The 17,643-nt window shown below is 44.2% G+C and overlaps 1 protein-coding gene and 2 long non-coding RNA genes across 21 annotated transcripts in view; 2 read left to right on the top strand and 1 right to left on the bottom strand.

Annotated features, from left to right (window-relative positions):
• Positions 1–5,048, top strand: part of LOC102153718 — a 47,194-nt gene extending 42,146 nt beyond the window's left edge. For all 3 annotated transcript variants that reach the window (XR_005367748.1, XR_005367749.1, XR_005367747.1), the window contains exons 4-5: positions 2,172–2,315; positions 4,795–5,048. This is a non-coding gene — a long non-coding RNA (uncharacterized LOC102153718). The remainder of the gene's footprint in view (positions 1–2,171; positions 2,316–4,794) is intronic.
• Positions 5,049–14,135: 9,087 nt separating this feature from the next.
• The window catches only part of CRIP3 (cysteine rich protein 3), a 54,583-nt gene continuing 51,075 nt past the window's right edge, over positions 14,136–17,643 (top strand). For all 7 annotated transcript variants that reach the window (XM_038554144.1, XM_038554143.1, XM_038554140.1 and 4 more), the window contains exons 1-2: positions 14,136–14,591; positions 17,216–17,367. In XM_038554144.1, coding sequence (XP_038410072.1) covers positions 14,136–14,591; positions 17,216–17,367 — 608 coding nt within the window. The remainder of the gene's footprint in view (positions 14,592–17,215; positions 17,368–17,643) is intronic.
• Positions 16,266–17,643, bottom strand: part of LOC119876873 — a 50,258-nt gene continuing 48,880 nt past the window's right edge. For 4 of the 11 annotated variants that reach the window (XR_005367728.1, XR_005367731.1, XR_005367727.1 and 1 more), the window contains one exon: positions 16,267–17,606. This is a non-coding gene — a long non-coding RNA (uncharacterized LOC119876873). Of the gene's footprint in view, positions 17,607–17,643 lie in introns of all 11 variants that reach the window. The other 7 variants (XR_005367726.1, XR_005367743.1, XR_005367739.1 and 4 more) reach the window with 4 other exon arrangements.

Raw genomic sequence — 17,643 nt, 5'->3', positions numbered from 1 at the left:
AATTGGGAAACACTAGATAAAGGGTTCCTTCTGCCTAGAAGGCTTTACTCTGTACTTCTGCCTCCTACTCACCTTCAGAACTCAACTCCAACATCACTTGTTTTGGAAGCCCTCCTTAGCCTCTATTCCCAGGTTAGATCTCCTTACTATATGTTCTCAAACCATCCTGTGCCTTTTGTTCATTGTATTTACCACAGTTGTAATTTTAAGTTTATGAAAGTAGGGTCTTCATCTCCTCTTCCTCCTCCTTTTTAAAAACTTTTAAAATTGGGGATCCCTGGGTGGCGCAGCGGTTTGGCGCCTGCCTTTGGCCCAGGGCGCGATCCTGGAGACATGGGATCGAATCCCACATCGGGCTCCCGGTGCATGGAGCCTGCTTCTCCCTCTGCCTGTGTCTCTGCCTCTCTCTCTCTCTGTAACTATCATAAATAAATAAAAAATTTAAAAAAAAATTAAAAAAAAAAAAAAACTTAAAATTGAAATCTAACATACAGAACAAAAAATCTTAAGAGTATAGCTTGATGAATTGTCACAAAGTGAACACATCTTAGTCAAGAAATAGAACATTCCCAGGATTCCAGAAGCCCCCCTCATGTAACCATTGAATTTCAAACATCATAATTAATTTTGCCTGCTTCAAAGAACCCAGCATAAATAAAATCATACAGTTTGTGGATTTTGTGTGTCTGGCTTCTTCTATCTGTGAAATTCAAAAAGTTATGCATACAGCTGTATAGTTATTGCATACAGCTGTAGTCTATTTTTTGCATTGCTATATGGTATTCCATGGTATGAATATGAATATACTATCATGTGTTCATTATAAAGTAAAATTTTGGGATCCCTGGGTGGCGCAGCGGTTTAGCGCCTGCCTTTGGCCCAGGGCGCAATCCTGGAGACCCGGGATCGAATCCCACGTCGGGCTCCTGGTGCATGGAGCCTGCTTCTCCCTCTGCCTGTGTCTCTGCCTCTCTCTCTCTCTCACTGTGTGCCTATCATAAATAAAATAAAATAAAAATAAAGTAAAATTTTGACTACTATAAGTAATGCCATAAGAATGTTTTTGTATGTCATTTTTATTGGGGGAAAACACAGAATACTTAACCTTTTAATCATTTTTAAGTGTACAATTCAGAGGCATTAAGCTTATTCACATTTTTGTACAACTATCACCACCATCCATTTCCAGAATTTTTTTCTGTACATGTCTTTTTGATGAATATATGTGCATATATCTGATGGGTATATATCTTAGAAATCCTGGGTCGTAGCATATGTTCAACATTAGTAAATACTGCCAAACAATTTTCCAAAGTGGTTGTACCAATTTACATGCCCATCAGCCCTGTATGAGAGTTCTCATGACTCTATGCCCTTGTTTACACTTGGTATTATTAATCTTTAAATTATTCTTTTTTTCCCTCTCTCCTTCAGAGAAGGAGTGTGTGTGTGCATGTGAGCAGGGGATAGGGGGTAGGAGAGGAGGGGAGGGCAGGGAGGAGAAGCAGAGGGAGAGAGACAGAGCAAGAACTGCACGCAGGCTTCATGCCCAGTATGGAGCCCAACTCTGGGCTCTATTTCACAACCCTAAGATCATGACTCGAGCCAAAATAGAGTCAGAAGCTCAACCTAGGCTCCCTGCTTTTTTAATTATTCCAGTTAAGTGTTTAGTACAGTGTATCTTTTTCTATTTCTATGATAACAAAGTTTAGCACCCTTTTGCATACTTTTTTTTTCTTAGAGAGAGGGTGGGGAGGGGCAGAAGGAGAGGAGGAGAGAGAGAGAGTCTTAAGAAGGCTCCATGCCCAGCATGGAGCCAGATATGAACCTTGATCTTCACAACCCTGAGATCATGACCTGAACCAAAATCAAGAGTCAAGCACTTAACTGACTAAGCCACCCATGCACCCCACACCTTTTCACATACTTAATAACCACTGGATAGCTGCTTTGGTTAAATGATTGTTCAAGTCTTTGCCTATTATTAATTGGATTGCCTATATTTTTCTTATCAATGTACAAGTTATTTGTATACTCTAGTATGAGCACTTTGTTGGTTAAATGTTTTTGCAAGTGTCGTACCTCATTCTATGACTTATGTTTTCATTCTTTTAATGGTGTTTTTTGATAAACCAAAGTTTCTAATTTAAAGATATATGTATTTATTTTAGGAGGGGAGGAGCAGAGGAAGAGAGAATCCTGAAGCAGACTCTCTGCTGTACAGGGAACCCAATCTGGGTCTCAATTCCAAGGCCCCGAGATCATGACCTGAGCCAAAATCAAGTGTCAACCACTTAACCAACTGAGCCATCCAGGTACCTCTAAAGTTTTTAATTTTAATACAGTGTTATGTGCCAGTTGTTTCATTTATAGTTAGTGTTTTTTGTGTCCTATTTAAGAAATCTTTCTTTGCTTATTGAAAGTCATCAAGATTTTCTCTTACGTTAGCTTCTAGAAACTTAATTGTTTTATCTTTTACAATCTAAAATTTGTATGTAGATAGATTATTAATCTGGGGGCACCTGGGTGGCTCAGTGGTTGAGCTTTTGCCTTTGGCTCAGGTCGTGATCCTGGGGCCCTGGGATCAAGTCCGCATTGGGCCCCCTGAGGGGAGCCTGCTTCTCCCTCTACCTGTATCTCTGCTTCTCTCTATGTCTCTCATGTAAAATAAATAAAATCTTAAAAAAAAAAAGTCTTGGGGCACCTCGGTGGCTCAGTCGGTTAGGCATCTCACTTGATTTTGGTCATGATCTTGGGGTCCTAGAATTGAGCCCTGTCAGGCTCCACACTCAGTGGGGAGTCTGTTTGATATTCTTTCTGTCCTTTGCCCTCTGACCCTCCCCCGCCCCGTGCATGTCTCTCTCTCTCAAATAAATAAGTAAAAATCTTTAAAAATATCCTTATATATTTTAAAAAGATATAAAATATCTTTAAAAAACTAACACCAACAACAATATTAACAGCTAACACTAATGTTTATTACCAAGCATTTCCCCAACCTTTTAACATGAAACCACTAGCATGTACACCAATATATCCCAAAATACAATACACATACCTGGAGTAATTCTAGAGATTTATGTAAAACACACATGAAGTTGTAGACGCTAATAGATAAGTGTTTGCTTAATTCTCTAAAAGATGATTTGCGTATCAAATTTATATATCTCTACACCCAGCATGGGTCTGGAACTCACAACCTCAAGATCAAAAGTTGCATGCTCTACCGACTGAGCCAGCCAGGTGCCCTTGTTAGTTTGGTTTTTAAATTATTTCATAAGCAGTCTTTTCTTTTTTCTTTTTTCTTTTTTTTTTTTAAGATTTTATTTACTTATTTGAGAGAGAGCACGAGAAAGAGAGAGAGAGAGAAAGAGAAGGAAACAAGCAGGGAGGAGGGGCAGAGGGAGAGGGAGAAACAGACTCCCTACTGAGCAGGGAGCCTGATACGGGGCTCTATCCAAGGACCCTGGGACCACAACCGGAGCCAAAGGCAGACACTCAATTCACTGAGCCACCCAGCAGTCCCTATAAGCAGTCTTTTCTACTGGTCTCACAGACCAACCCTACTACCATATAGGAAGGGACTATACTAAGGTGTGAATCCCAAGAGACAGAGATCATAAGGGCCATTTTGGAGGCTGGCTATCACATCTTAGGAATATAAATTGCTTGCTAGCACACTAGTAATTACACCTGGACTTCAAGTTCATAGGCTACAATTTTTCTTCTCTCTCTCTCTTTAACTCTTTTATATTGTAAAAATTTTCAAACCATACACAAATATGCATGAAACATAAACGTGCAGCTTACTAAGTTATGAAAACCTGTTATCTGTGGAAAAATGATCACCCAAGTAAAGACATGGAACGATGCCAATATCCTAGAAGCTCCCCCCCATCTCCTGAATCAGAACATCCACCCTTCCATACTTATAATGACCACCATGCTGATTTTTATGGCCTTCAGATTGCTTTTCCTTATAATGCATCACCGAAGAATGCACTCCTATTCACTATAGTTTCGTTGTGCCCATTTAAAATTTTTTTATAAATGGAATCATGCAGTATGTACTAGTTTTGTAACTATTTCCTTTGGTTCAATGTTACGTTCTTAAGATTTATTTATGTTATTGAATTAAGCAGTTTGTTAATTTTCAACTCTGTATGGTATACCATTCTATAAACATACCAAAATGTATCCATTTTACTGTTGAAGAATATGTGGACTATTTGTCTATTATAACAAATCTGTGAGCATTTTTTAAGATTATTTATCTGAGAGAGAGAGAGAGAAATTGTGAGTGGGGGGAGAAGTAGAGGGAGAGGGAGAGAGAGAATCCCAAGCAGATTTGGGTGGGAACCGAGCACAGAACCTGATCCCACAACCCTGAGATCATGCCTTAGCCGAAATCTAGAGTCAGATGCTCAACCGACTGGGCCACCCCGGTGCCCCTTCTGTGAGCATTCTTATATATATCTCCCAGTAAACTTGTACTTGCATTTCTTAGGATATGTATTTAGGAATAGAATTGTATAGTCATTTTCAACTTTAATAGATAATGCCAGACTGTTTTCCAAAGTGGGACTGTTTTACAGTCCCATCTGCAGTGTATGTGAATGTCCCTTGTTCCACATCCTCACCAACATCTGGAATTTTACCCCTGTTAGTAAGTGTAAAGTAGTAGTTCATTATGGTTTTACTTTGCATTTTCATGATCATTTGTGAGTTTTTACATGTTTATTTGCCATTTGGATTTCCACTTTGTTTTGTTAATTTTATTTATTCATTTGACAGAGAAAGCACAAGCAGGAGGAGTGGCAGGAAGAGAGAGAAAGAGAAGCAGCCTTCCCATTGAACAGGAAGCCCAATGTGGGGCTCAATCCCAGGACCCTGGGATCATGACCAGAGCTGAAGGCAGACACTCAGCCAACTGAGACACCTAAGCACCCTAGATTTTCACTTTTGATCACCTACTCAAGTATTTTGTCCATATTTTGATCGAAGTTTCTGGTTTTTTGTTATATTACAACTGTTGTTTATATATTGTGGCTATGAGTCCTTTTTTATGTGTAGCACATACCTTTTCTGACTCCATTCTCTTAGTGGCATCTTTTGATAAGCAGGAGTTAATAGTAATGAACTCAGTTATATCAATCTTTTCCTTATCAGTTGTGTTAGCCTAGTTCCCCCCAAACCAGAGCCACATTGTATTATCAGAGAGTCTAGGGAGCAGGTGTGAGGGACAAGGAGAGTGACACAGGAAAGTAAGGATAACCAACAGGAGGATGGTTTCATCAACCTGGTGGCCACTAAATGAAAGTGATTGCTGGATCTGGGGCCTCTGTTCTCATTTAACAAACTGTTTCGTAAGATCATCTTGGGAGAGGTGAGGTAATAGAAGAAATGGGGGAAAATTATTCATTGGCTCTTGGCTTTTGCTGATCAAAGTTCTACCCCACTGGGCATTATCTCCTTCACATTTGGAAGTTGCGTGTATGAGGATACACCTTAAAAATCGGACAAATGAAACCCTTTATTTTCATTTTAGAGGAGTTTAGGGACTTAATAGTGATGATGCATGGATTGAATCCACCATGTTTAACATAAAATCATATTTTCTAATTGGTTATTGATAGTATATAGGAATTAGTGTTACCAAAGTACTGCCATTCCATTCACTGAGAAGCAAGTGCCTAGGCTCAGTTCTCAACTAGACTGTCAACATTTTTGTCCTCCTACTCACTTGGCACATAACTTCCAATAAAGTTATAAACACAAGTAGAAGGTTGGCAATAGTTGTGTTCAGCTTGCATGTAAGGGTCAGAGTGTCCTTGGCTTCAAGCTAAAAATCTATCCCAGGTCCTCCCCACCCTGGGAAGCACTTATATCTCCATACACAGGAGTGAAATCTCTGACTGCTACCCTTACTTCTAGACTTATTTCAAAGCCTAGGGGATCTGTGGGATTTGCAAATATTCACAGGGGAGCTTTATCTTGTTTTAAAGCCTAGGTCTCTTTTCCCTTTTCAAAGTTTTATTTATTTTTAATTTATTATTTATTTATTTATTTGAGAGGTGGGAGGGGCTGAGGGAGTGGGAGAGAAAGAAAGAATCTTTTTTTTTTTTTAGAAAGAAAGAATCTTAAACAGACTCCACATTGAGTGCACAGCCCCATGCAGGGCTCAATCTCATGACCTTGGGATCACGACTGGAGTGGAAACCAAGAGTCTGATGCTTAACCAATTGAGCTAACCAGGAGCCCCTTCCATTTTCAAATTTTATCTGTCATTGCTATAGTGAGTGTGTGTGTGTATGTGTAAACCCATCTCACCATTTTCATCAGAAGTCTAGTAAGAGCAGGCACCTGGGTGGCTCAGTTAGTTAAGTATCCAACTCTTGGTCTGGCTCAGGTCTTTTTTTTTTTTAATATTCATTTATTTACTTATGATAGACATAGAGAGAGAGAGAGGCAGAGACACAGGAGGAGGGAGAAGCAGGCTCCATGCACCGGGAGCCCGATGTGGGACTCGATCCCAGGACTCCAGGATCGCGCCCTGGGCCAAAGGCAGGTGCCAAACCGCTGAGCCACCCAGGGATCCCCTCTGGCTCAAGTCTTGATCTCAGAGTCATGAGTTAAAGCCCCACTTTGGGCTCCATGCTGGGCATGGAGCCTACTTTTTATTTTTTTATTTTTTAAAGATTTTATTTATTTATTCATGAGAGACACACAGAGAAAGGCAGAGACATAGGCAGAAGGAGAAGCAGGCTCCATGCAGAGAGCCCAATGTGGGACCCAATCCCGGGTCCGGTGCCCTGTGCCGAAGGCAGACGTCTAACCACTGAGCCACCCAGGCGTCCCTGGAGCCTACTTTTTAAAAAAAGAAGTCTAGTAAGAGTTTCTTAAATTAATGACAGACAATAGTTTAACAGGATATTAGATCTTCCAGGTTGTTAATTAGATTCTTCCTGTTGTCTTAGGACTTTTAGCAAAGGCCTCAAAAGTAGAAAGCAACACTAAATGAAAGTGATTGCTGGATCTGGGGCCTCTGTTCTCAATTAACAAACTGTTTCATAAGATCATCTTGGGAGAGGTGAAGTAATAGAAGAAATGGGGAAAAATTATTCATTGGCTCTTGTCTTTTGCTGATCAAAGTGGATGTCAGGTACCCCTCCCCTCACCATCCACTTCAAAGGGAAATTGGAAGAGATTGTGACCAAGTCTGCCAGCTTTACTAATGTTCTACAGTTTGTATAAGAGAATAAGGATTGTGTTGGAGAGTTATCTGTGGGTTCTGAATTTCTTCTTCTGCCACTCTGGGGAGGGAGAGTGGTTGTTCCCTTTGCCTAAAGCCAGGTGAGTTGTTAGAGGCCTCCACTAGCACCACTCAGAATGTTTGGCCTGTATCTCCTGGGGTGGTGTTCGGAAGTTGATATCAAGTTTGGGATTGATATCCTAACTCCCACCTGATGAAGTCCAAAAGCAAGATGTGGGCTGACTGGCTTCCCTGGAATGGCAAGTAAGGTGTGTGGCATGGAGAATGAACTGCATTGCCCTTGTCAGCAGGGAAAAGATGCATAAATTGTCCTGTGGGTTAAGTGTACCTAGAAGGAAGCCAACCTGGAATCATTTTAAAAGGATCCTTCTGGGGCGCCTAGGTGGCTCAGAGGTTGAGCATCTGCCTTTGACTCAGGGTGTGATCCTGGGGTCCCGGGATCGAATCCCACATCAGGCTCCCTGTACGGAGCCTGCTTCTCCCTCTGCCTGTGTCTCTGCCTCTCTAACTCTGTGTCTCTCATGAATAAATAAATAAAATCTTTAAAAATAAATAAATAAAAGGATCCTTCTGAATCTAATAAAAAATGGGCAGAAGACATGAGTAGACATTTTTCCAAAGAAGACACACAGAAGGCCAACAGAGACATGAAACGGTGCTCAACATCACCCATCCATCATCAGGGAACTACAAATCAAAGCTATAATGAAATATCACCTCACACCTGTCAGAATGGCTAAAATCAACAACACAAGAAACAACAGGTGTTGGCGAGGATGTGGAGGAAGGGGAACCCTCCTGCACTGTTAGTAGGAACGCAAACTGATACAGCCACTGTGGAAAACAGTATGAAGTTTCCTCAAAAAGTTAAAAATAGAACTACCCTATGATCCAGCAATTGCACTACTAGATATTTACTCAATTAATGCAAAAATACTAATTCAAAGGGATATATCACCTCAATGTTTATAGCAGCATTATTTACAACAGCCAAATTATGGAAACAGCCCAAATGTCCATCGACCAATGAATGGATAAAGAAGATGTGGTATATAGATATATGGACTAACATTCAGCCATAAAAAGAATGAAATCTAGCCATTTGCAACAATGTGGATGGAGTTAGAGAATATTACTCTAAGCAAAATAACTTGGTCAAAGAAAGACAAATACCACATGATTTCACTCACATGTGGAATTTAAAAAATGAAACAGACAAGAATAGGGGAAAAAAAGAGGCAAACCAAGAAACAGTCTCTTAACTATAGAAAACAAACTGATGGTTAACCAGAGGGGAGGTGGGTGGTGTGATGCGTGAAATAAGGTGTTGGGGATTAAGGAGGGCATGTGATGAGCACCAGGTGTTGTTTGTAAAGGGTCATCACTGAATTGTACCCCTGAAACTAATATTACACTGTATGTTAATAAACTGAAATTTAAATAAAACTTAAAATTGATCCATCAATCAATCCTTTCTATGATGTGTGACAGAAAGGGACGCCAGGAGAGTGAGTGAGTGAGTTTATTTATTTATTTATTTATTTATTTATTTATTTATTTATTTTTAAAGATTTTATTTATTTTACAAGGAGAGAGAGCACAAGCAGGTGGAGCAGCAGAAGGAGAGAGAGAAGCAGGCTCCCCACTAAGCAGGGAGCCCAAAGCCGGGCTCCATCCCAGGACACTGGGATCCTGACTGGAGCTGAAGGCAGACTGAACCACCCAGGTGCCAGGGAGAGTGAGTTTTATGTGGGATGAATCTCTGTAAAGCCAGGGGCTGGAGGTGGGGAGGAAGTAATAGGCAGTCAACCAGAGAAGAGGTATTACCTAGCTCTCAGCAGGAAAGTCATTAAAAAAGTCCACAAAGGTGACATAAGAGAGAAAGAGCCAACATTTGTGAATACTCCATGCCCACAGGGAACCAGCTTTCCAAGATGACAGTATCCTGCACAACCCAGGAAAGACTGCAGTTTCCCCCTAATCCCTTCTCCTGCACCAAATGCTGGGGGAGGGCAGTTCAGAAACAGCAGCTAGTCAGGGAGAGAGGAAAAATATACACTGAGAGTAAAGGCAGGGATGTGGAGAAGCCTGGCATACCTTCCTTCATCACAGTAAGTTTCACATCTGTCTAAGGCAAGAGCTAGAGAAGGGGAGAACCTTTAGCTTGAATGAATTTTAGAGCTGTACTTGTTATCTTGGACAACATATTTTTACTACTGCAGTAAGACTACTCTTGTGACTGAAAAATACTTAACAAGGGAAGGGATCTGCAAGAGGTTTCATGCAGGGCATGGAGAGCACTATGCAGAAGGCAGATGTGAAGGGGAAGCAGAAGAGTTTTCCAATTTTATCCCATGGAGACCAAATCTCTTGGTAAAAATATTCAGTATTAGAGAAGGATTGAAGAGGAGAGTTTGATAACAGAGTATAACTAACCCTAATTTAAAATGTATTGACTCTGGGGGGCACCTGGCTGGCTCAGTTGGAAGAGCATGCAACTCTTGATCTTGGAGTTTGAGTCCCACATTGGATATAGAGATGACTAAAAAATAAATAAACTTTAAAAATTTTTTTAAAATGTAGTGGCTCCAAGTATCTGGACCTATTAACAGTTCTTCAGTGTGGGTAATCAACATTCACATATTGGCTAATAAAGACAGGGCATACCCCTCTGGCAGATTTTTTATTTTTATTTTATTTTTGAGTAATCCCTATACCCAGTGTGGGACTTGAACTCACGACCCTGTAATCAAGACTTGCATGCTTTACCTGAGTCAGCCAGATGCCCCATATTTTAAATTATTTTTTCATCAAAATAATTTTATAGGGTTTTTATTGTCTATAAATTATATAAAAACCCAAAAGTCAGAAAATGCAGATGAGAAAAAAACCCAAAACAACCAAAAAACAACTTCATAATAGTCACATTTGGGGAGGTTATACTGTGGTAGGAAATTATCCTTCAAAATCTCAGTGTTGGGGATCCCTGGGTGGCGCAGCAGTTTAGCGCCTGCCTTTGGCCCAGGGTGCAGTCCTGGAGACCCAGGATCGAATCCCACGTCAGGCTCCCGGTGCATGGAGCCTGCTTCTCCCTCTGCCTGTGTCTCTGCCTCTCTCTCTCTCTCTCTGTGCGACTATCATAAAAAAAAAAAAAAAATCTCAGTGTTGGGGCACCTAGGTGGCTCAGTGGTTGAGCATCTGCCTTTGGCTCAGGTCGTGATCCTGGGGTCCTGGGATCCATTTGCACATCGGGCTCCCTGAAGGGAGCTTGCTTCTCCCTCTGCCTATGTCTCTGCCTCTCTGTGTCTCTCAGATTTATTTATTTATAAATAAATAAAATATTTTTTAAAAATCTCAGTGTTTTACACAACAAAACTTTATTTCATGCTCATGGTATATGTTCAGCTAAGGGTAGGGTGTGGTACTCTGCTCTACACAGTCAGAACCCAGGCTGACAGGCAGTACCATCTGGAATACGTATCTTCCTTGGTTGCCACAGCAAGGGAGGACAGAGCGTGGAATCTTATAACTATTCTTTCCTGATAGGGCCTGGAAGTGCTTCCATTCAGTCTGTCGTGGATAAAAATAATCACACGGCCCCCTTTCTGAAAGAGGGAAGGGAGTATCCTTTTTTGTGCCCCAAATGAGTGGAAAGACAGATACCAGTGAGCTCTGCCAAGGTCTGCCAGATTCCCAGATCTCCTAATCTCACCAAGCCAGAGATGATGAAAATCATCTTCTCTGGACTATTTTATTTTTTAGGATTTACTTTTTTGAGAGCAAGAGAGCAGGGGGAGGGGCAGAGGAAGAGGGAGAGAGTCTTCGGCAGATTCTGTGCTGAGCAGAGAGCCCCAGGCAGGGCTCCATCTCACAATCCTGAGATCGTGACCTGAGCTACAACCCAAAAGTCAGATGCTCAACTGACTGTGCCACCCAGGTGCCCCTGGACTATCTTACATGGCAGGTCAACTTACATACCTAATCAAGTTCAGTTTGCCCCAAGTGCAGCAAGCCAATCACTAAGACTTGCAGATATGTGGCAGAGAAAGGAATTTATTTGCAAGGCAGCCAAGCATGGAGATGGGAGAACAAGTCTCAAAGCTCCCTTCCTGTAAGAAGGGGTCTTGAGAATTTATGAGATTTTAGGGAGAGCACAGGTAGATGTGACTGGAAGCTAGAAAGGGTGACTAAAGTTCAAGGAATTGCTGATCTATGCAGGCGCAATCCATCATCATGTTTCTTCATATGTGGCCTATTTGAAGGTACAGTATTGACATGATCAGGGGGTGAAGAGTTCAGGCTCTTCCATGTCAAAGGTCACCTGAGGACATTTGTGCAAGCCCAGGAAGAATTTCTTGACCCATCTGAACCAGATGGCAGTGGCCTCTTAGCTCCTGGAAAACAACTGAAGCAAGTATCATGGGACTTGTACCTCAGAGAGCTTTCATCTGGAGAAGTGGTTATCTGTCCTTACAGTGTGTCATGTGGGCTGCCTGCTGTTTGGAAGTAGACAGTTAGAAAGTTTATTGTTACAAAAACGGGACTTAGGTTATAGTTTGAGGAGGAGTTTTTCCCATTTTCACTCTGACAGGCCTTTTATGCTATTTAGCTGGTATAATCGAATCTCTGAGTGGAGGTCTCTGTTGCACAGGATACATTATGAAATATGTTCTAAACTGTATAGAAACTTTATAATTCATCCGTTCTGGTTAAAAGCCGTCACTTTCCCATATTGCTTTACTTTCTTTTATTTCTATCATTGATACTGGTATTTTCTTTTCACAAAGAAATCTTATTAATAAATTCTCTTTATTGATAAATTACAGAACTAAAAGAAAACAGAATTGGAATGAGATGTAGATGATAAGCATTTGGCAAGTTTCACTCATTCCCTCACTATTGCTTCCCACTATACAGGTAATCCCAATTCATGTTTGAACAAAATTGCCTGTCCATCTGTGAAAAGTAATTTTAGATTTTAATAGATTATGTAAGGATTCACACATAAAATTCCAGATAAACTAAATATGGAAAACAAAATCATTCAAGTGTGAAAAAAATATGTGGAATATATTAATAACCTTGACATGATGAAGACCTTAAGCCATGAAACTCAAGTCAGGAATCAAAAATTCAAATGCCCAGGGGAGCAAGCAGGTAATGTTAAGAGGTGAAGTAAGTTCAGTGCAAGAAAAACCACCTACTGGGGCACCTTGGTGGCTCAGTGGTTGAGTGACTGCCTTCTGCTCAGGTCCTGATCCTGGGGTCTTGGGGCTGAGTCCTGCCTCTCCCTCTGCCTATGTCTCTGCCTCTCATGGATGAATAAATAAAATCTAAAAAAAAAAAAAAAAAAAAAAAAAAAAAAAAAAACTAAAGAAATAAACTACCTACTAAAAAAAATTTATTTTTACTGAGCTATAAGTAAATGGCCTTATACAAACCCGTGGAATTAGATATATTTAAAATCTAACATGGAAACATATACGTTAGAGAGTGGAAATCCTTTATGGTTAAAAAAACTTTTTCGGGGGGGTAAATCCCTGGGTGGCTCAGTGGTTTAGCTCCTGCCTTCGGCCCAGGGTGTGATCCCAGATGCTCAGGATCGAGTCCCACATCTGGCTCCCTGCATGGAGCCTGCTTCTCTCTGTGTGTGTCTATCATGAATAAATAAAATCTTTAAAAAAAAAAAAAAAGTTTTTTTGTTCTGCCTTTGCTTTGGAATCAGAAACCTGATTTCCATACCGATTTCAGGTTTTGTGTTCCTAGTTCATTTATGAAAACCGTCAATGAATTGTTTTGTTTGGAAGAGTTCGGTTAGGGTCAACTTTTTTTCATGTTTGGACCACTGTTTTTCTCCTTTCCTGTGTTGACATTTTTCTTTAGTTTGCAGGCCGGGGCTGGGGGCCTACTGCCGGGCGTCCAGGAAAACCCCGCTCATCGACCCGGGGTTCTGAATTGCTCACCAAATCCTCTCCAGGCCTCCTGTCAGGATATGGACCCTTGGGCCACGACCACAAGCATTCTGGTTGAGAGAGCAAACAAACTTACTCTGATGTCTGCTTTGGGTTGGACTCTCACCCGCCTCCCCTACTCCAACTCATCCCCATTCCTCACTTTCCCACCCCCAATTGCCAGCGCCAGAAATCAGGCAAAACGGAAAGTAAAACGAAGGCCATGGCGCGGCTTCCGTGGGGGCCGGGGCGTCGGTGGTCGTTCCTGCCATACCTGGGCCAGACCTAACGTTTTGGGGTTACTTATATTCCCGTAGCTTCTCACCACTCCTTGTCCCCACGTAAATGAACAGGCCTGGGGGTCAGGGCAAGGGCGAGGACGCTCCTGCCACGTCCCAAGGCCTCGAGCATCCCCGGAGAAGCCCGCTCAGCGGCCGCGAATCCCTTCCCTTCCGCCAGGGGCTCCCCGCTCGGAGGCCCCCGGGGTCACGTGGCCGCCGGGGGAGGGGAAGTGGGCGGCTCACCCGCCGCCATCTTGCGGGCTCGGGGCGGAGCGTGCGGGGCCCAGGTCGCGCGCTCCGCTTCCCCTCCCCTCGCGGTGCCTCGCCCGGGCTGCTGCGCTCCTCCCCGCTTCGGGCTTCAGTGGCCGCTCCCTGAGTGGAGGAGCGGGGAGCCCCGGAGGGCGGGGGGTGTGTCGGACGCGTGCTCGCGCGTCCAACCGCCAGCGGCGGCCGCGCGCCAGGCCGGGCCCCAGGGGCGGCGCGGGGCCGCGGGGAGGGGGCGGCTCCGGCTGCGGGGGCGGCGCGTGGCGGCCGCGGCGGCCGGGGCTGCAGCTGCGGCGGCGCGCTGGGGCCCCGCGTCCGGGGCGCCCCCGGGTCGGAGCCGCAGCCGTGGCCGCTGCTGCCGGAGCCATGTACCGCAGCGGCGCCCGCTCCTCCGTCTCTTCGCACCGGCCTAAGGAGAGCGGCGGGGGCGGCCCGCGCGCCGGCCGCAGCTCCGGCTCCTCCTCAGGCCCGGCTCGCCGCGCCTCGCCGCCGCCCTCCGGCTCCTCCTCGTCGCGGAACCCCGCTCGCCGGCCCCGCTCGCCCTCGGGGCACCGCGGCCGCCGGGCCTCGCCGTCCCCGCCGCGGGGTCGCCGCGGCTCCCCGTCCCCGCCCCGCGGCCGCCGGGCCTCGCCGTCCCCGCCGCGGGGTCGTCGCGTTTCCCCGTCCCCGCCGCGGGCCCGTCGCGGCTCCCCGTCGCCGCCGCGGGGCCGCCGACTCTTCCCGCCGGGCTCGGCCGGTTTCCGAGGCAGCAGCCGGGGGGAGTCCCGCGCCGACTTCTCCCGGGACGGCCGCGGAGACCATCCAGGCGACAGCGGCAGCCGGGTAATCCCACCCCTCCACCGAGACCCCCTCTTCCACCCCAGCCCCCTCGCTCGGGCTTCCCGCTTCCAGGAACGCCCGCATCCCCGGCGCCCGGAGGCCTCCAGGCCGGAGTCCCGGGATCAAAGGCCCGCCACCCCCCAGGGGCTCCCTCGGCGACGCCCGAACCTGGAGGTGCCCTGTCAGCCCCGGGATCCTCTTTTGCACAGTAACGGACTCGGGACCCAGACGGGCGCCTGGTCGGGAGGCGGTGCGCCGTTTCAGCAGTAGGCTGTTCCTCTCACTGGAGGTGAAATGCGGAAAAGTTTGCCAGGGTGAGGAGAAGGTCCTCCAAAAACCCTGTGCCTGGTACTTGCTCAGTAGTCGATATTTTCTCGGAGTTGCGTGATTTGGTATCCCCTTAGACCTGAGCTGCCCCGTGCATCTTAGACAGAAGGCTGAAGTGTCTTTGTGGCCAGTTAGGGTTTGCCTACATCCCCTCAGCACAGACGCCTAGAGTGTAAACTGCTAGCAAATAGGAGCTGTGCGTGCCCGCATTGTGACAACTACCACCACTTGCTGCGTTTGGTGGCAGGATTAATGCTCAGCCCTTCACTTTACACATTCCTTTTGAACACTCAAAACCTACAGCCTTTTGAGGTGAGGCAGTGAAAATTGTTCCTTATTGAGTAGCTGAGGTATCCAGAGAGGTGACAGTGTCACACAGCTAAGAAGTGGCATAGCTGTGATTCAGTCCGTTACTGCCTGGTTCCTGACACCCACGAGTTTAACAGTTATAAAGGGACAGAGCATGAGGTTAAGAAGTTTAGTTTAGGGGCACCTGCCTGGCTCGCCTGGCTCGCTTGGTAGAGCGTGTGCCTCTTGATCTCAGGGTTGCGAGTTCAAGCCCCACGTTGGGTGGAGAGATTACTTAAAACATAAAATCTGTATGTATTTTTTTTACAAGTAGGCTCCAAGCCCAGTGTGGGGTTTGAACTCGTGACCCAGAAATCAAGAGTCCCACTCTCTAGCCAGCCAGGTGCCCCACAAAACAAAATCTTAAAAATTTTAGTTGTAAAATTGACCTCTCACCAAACCATCTCTGGCCTGCGACTGGTGTTTTGGAATTTGTTTTGGTTTTCAGTTCACCATTCTTTTTTAAACCCCATGACAAAGTCTTGTTTTCTTGGGTGGTCCTCCAAAAGCATCAAAGTACATCTAGTACTCAAAGTACCAAAGTACTCTGGTCATAGATGAATGGACTTGTCACTATATTAAGATTTTCATAGTTGAGCAACTATAGTCTGAGAAAGCAAGCGGTTCTACAGAAGAAGCAAAGAAAGTTGAATACTGGTTTCCATAACCTCCCTTTTCTCCAATGCTCCAGGCTTTTCTGTCTCAGTAAATGACATCACCCATTGCCCAGCCAGAAACAGTGATCATCTCCCTTCTCCCAAGTCCATGCTGTCAGTCCCCTCATCTAACTTCTCAGCTCTACCTCCAAGATACATCCCCCAAACTGTCCTGCCACCTCCCTAGTCTAAGTCCTTTTGCCTGGATTATTGCATTAGGATCCTTTATACTCTTGTTACCACCCAGTTTATTCTGTACCCAGCAATCAAAATAATTTTTTTAAAAATCTTCCATTTTATACATTTGAGAAGTATTTATTAGACATCTACCATGTGTTAGGCACTGTTCTGGGCACTGGGGATACAGCGTGTGAAGTCAAAAACCCCTACTCTTCATAGAGCTTATATTCTCTATGGGGAGGTTAGATAATAAGAGAGAGAAGTGAAATATGTTGCCATGTTTAATGGGATTAAGTACTAAGAAAAAACAAAAACAGAGAAAGGAGTTAATATTCTTTTTTTAGTAGAGTAGCCAGGGAAGGCCTGGGAAGGTGACTTTAATAGAGACCTAAATGAGATGAGAGTATGAGCAATGCAAGCATCTGGAGGAAAAATGTAGTCAGATCATGTCACTCTTGTGCTAGAAATCTTTCTGGGGCTTCTACTACATTGATAATAAAATCCAGATTTCCTAACTCGCTGCTTCGTCTCTCCTGTCACTTCACTGCAGTCACACTGGCTACCTTTCTGTTTCCCAAAACATGCTAAGCTCACTACAGAGCTTGTTCCTTTTTGCCTGAAATATTTATTCATTTGTTTGCGAGGCTGACATCTCATCATTCAAGCATCAGGTTTAATAGTATCACCTCAGAAAAGCCTTCTTTAATGATCCTATCTAAACTAGCTCCTTTTCCCTAATCTCTTTTTTGTTACCATGTTTTAATGATTTTATAGCACTTAACCACTGTCAGAAGAACTTGAAAAACACCTGTTTTTTGCCTGCTTGCTTCGCTAGAAATGTATAGATTCTGAGAACAGACTAAATTTACTCTTGTAGTCCCATGCCCAGTACTAGTAAATGAAAGAATGAAAGTTCATTGATGGGGGGAGAGTTGGAAGTATGGTCTTTCATCTAAGAAAAAGATTTTTTTTAATGTGCTTTTTTTTTGGAGTAGTATCTTACCATAGCCATTTCTTTCCTTGTTGAGCAACAACTTTATGACTAAGGAGGAGTGCATTTTGGGTATAAGGATGTTTTGATCCCATAGACTATTGCATTATTTTTTACTTTTGTAGAGACGCTCTCCTGGTCTGCGTTCTGACTCTTCTTTGGAACAGAGCTTAAGGATCACTGTTGGCAATGACCATTTCTGTGTTGGCATACCAGAACGGCGGCGGCTTAGTGATCGACTGGGGTCACCAGTGGATAATCTGGAGGATGTGGACAGGTAGGCTTCATTTGAGGCAGGGCACATTATAATAGTGCTGGAAGGTGGAAAAGTTGCTCTTTTCTGAATAATGTGTTTGAAAGAGTGGTGCCAGCATTGAAGTTACGCCCTGTGTCTGGTACAAAGTGTAGCATTGGAAAAGGCTTTCTGAGTGGGGAGAGTATACTGATGATTCTGTTGCTGAAAGAATGACGTAGAAGAAAAGACTTTAGAATGTTCATCCTGGTCCAACTGGAAAGCTGAGGGGACAGAAACAGAGTTCTCCAGATGGAAAAC

The sequence above is a fragment of the Canis lupus genome, chromosome 12, assembly GCF_011100685.1.
Source record: "Canis lupus familiaris isolate Mischka breed German Shepherd chromosome 12, alternate assembly UU_Cfam_GSD_1.0, whole genome shotgun sequence".
Taxonomy (NCBI): Eukaryota; Metazoa; Chordata; class Mammalia; order Carnivora; family Canidae; genus Canis; species Canis lupus.
The sequence above is the reverse complement of the archived record's forward strand: the minus strand, read 5'-3'. Positions and strand labels throughout refer to the sequence as shown.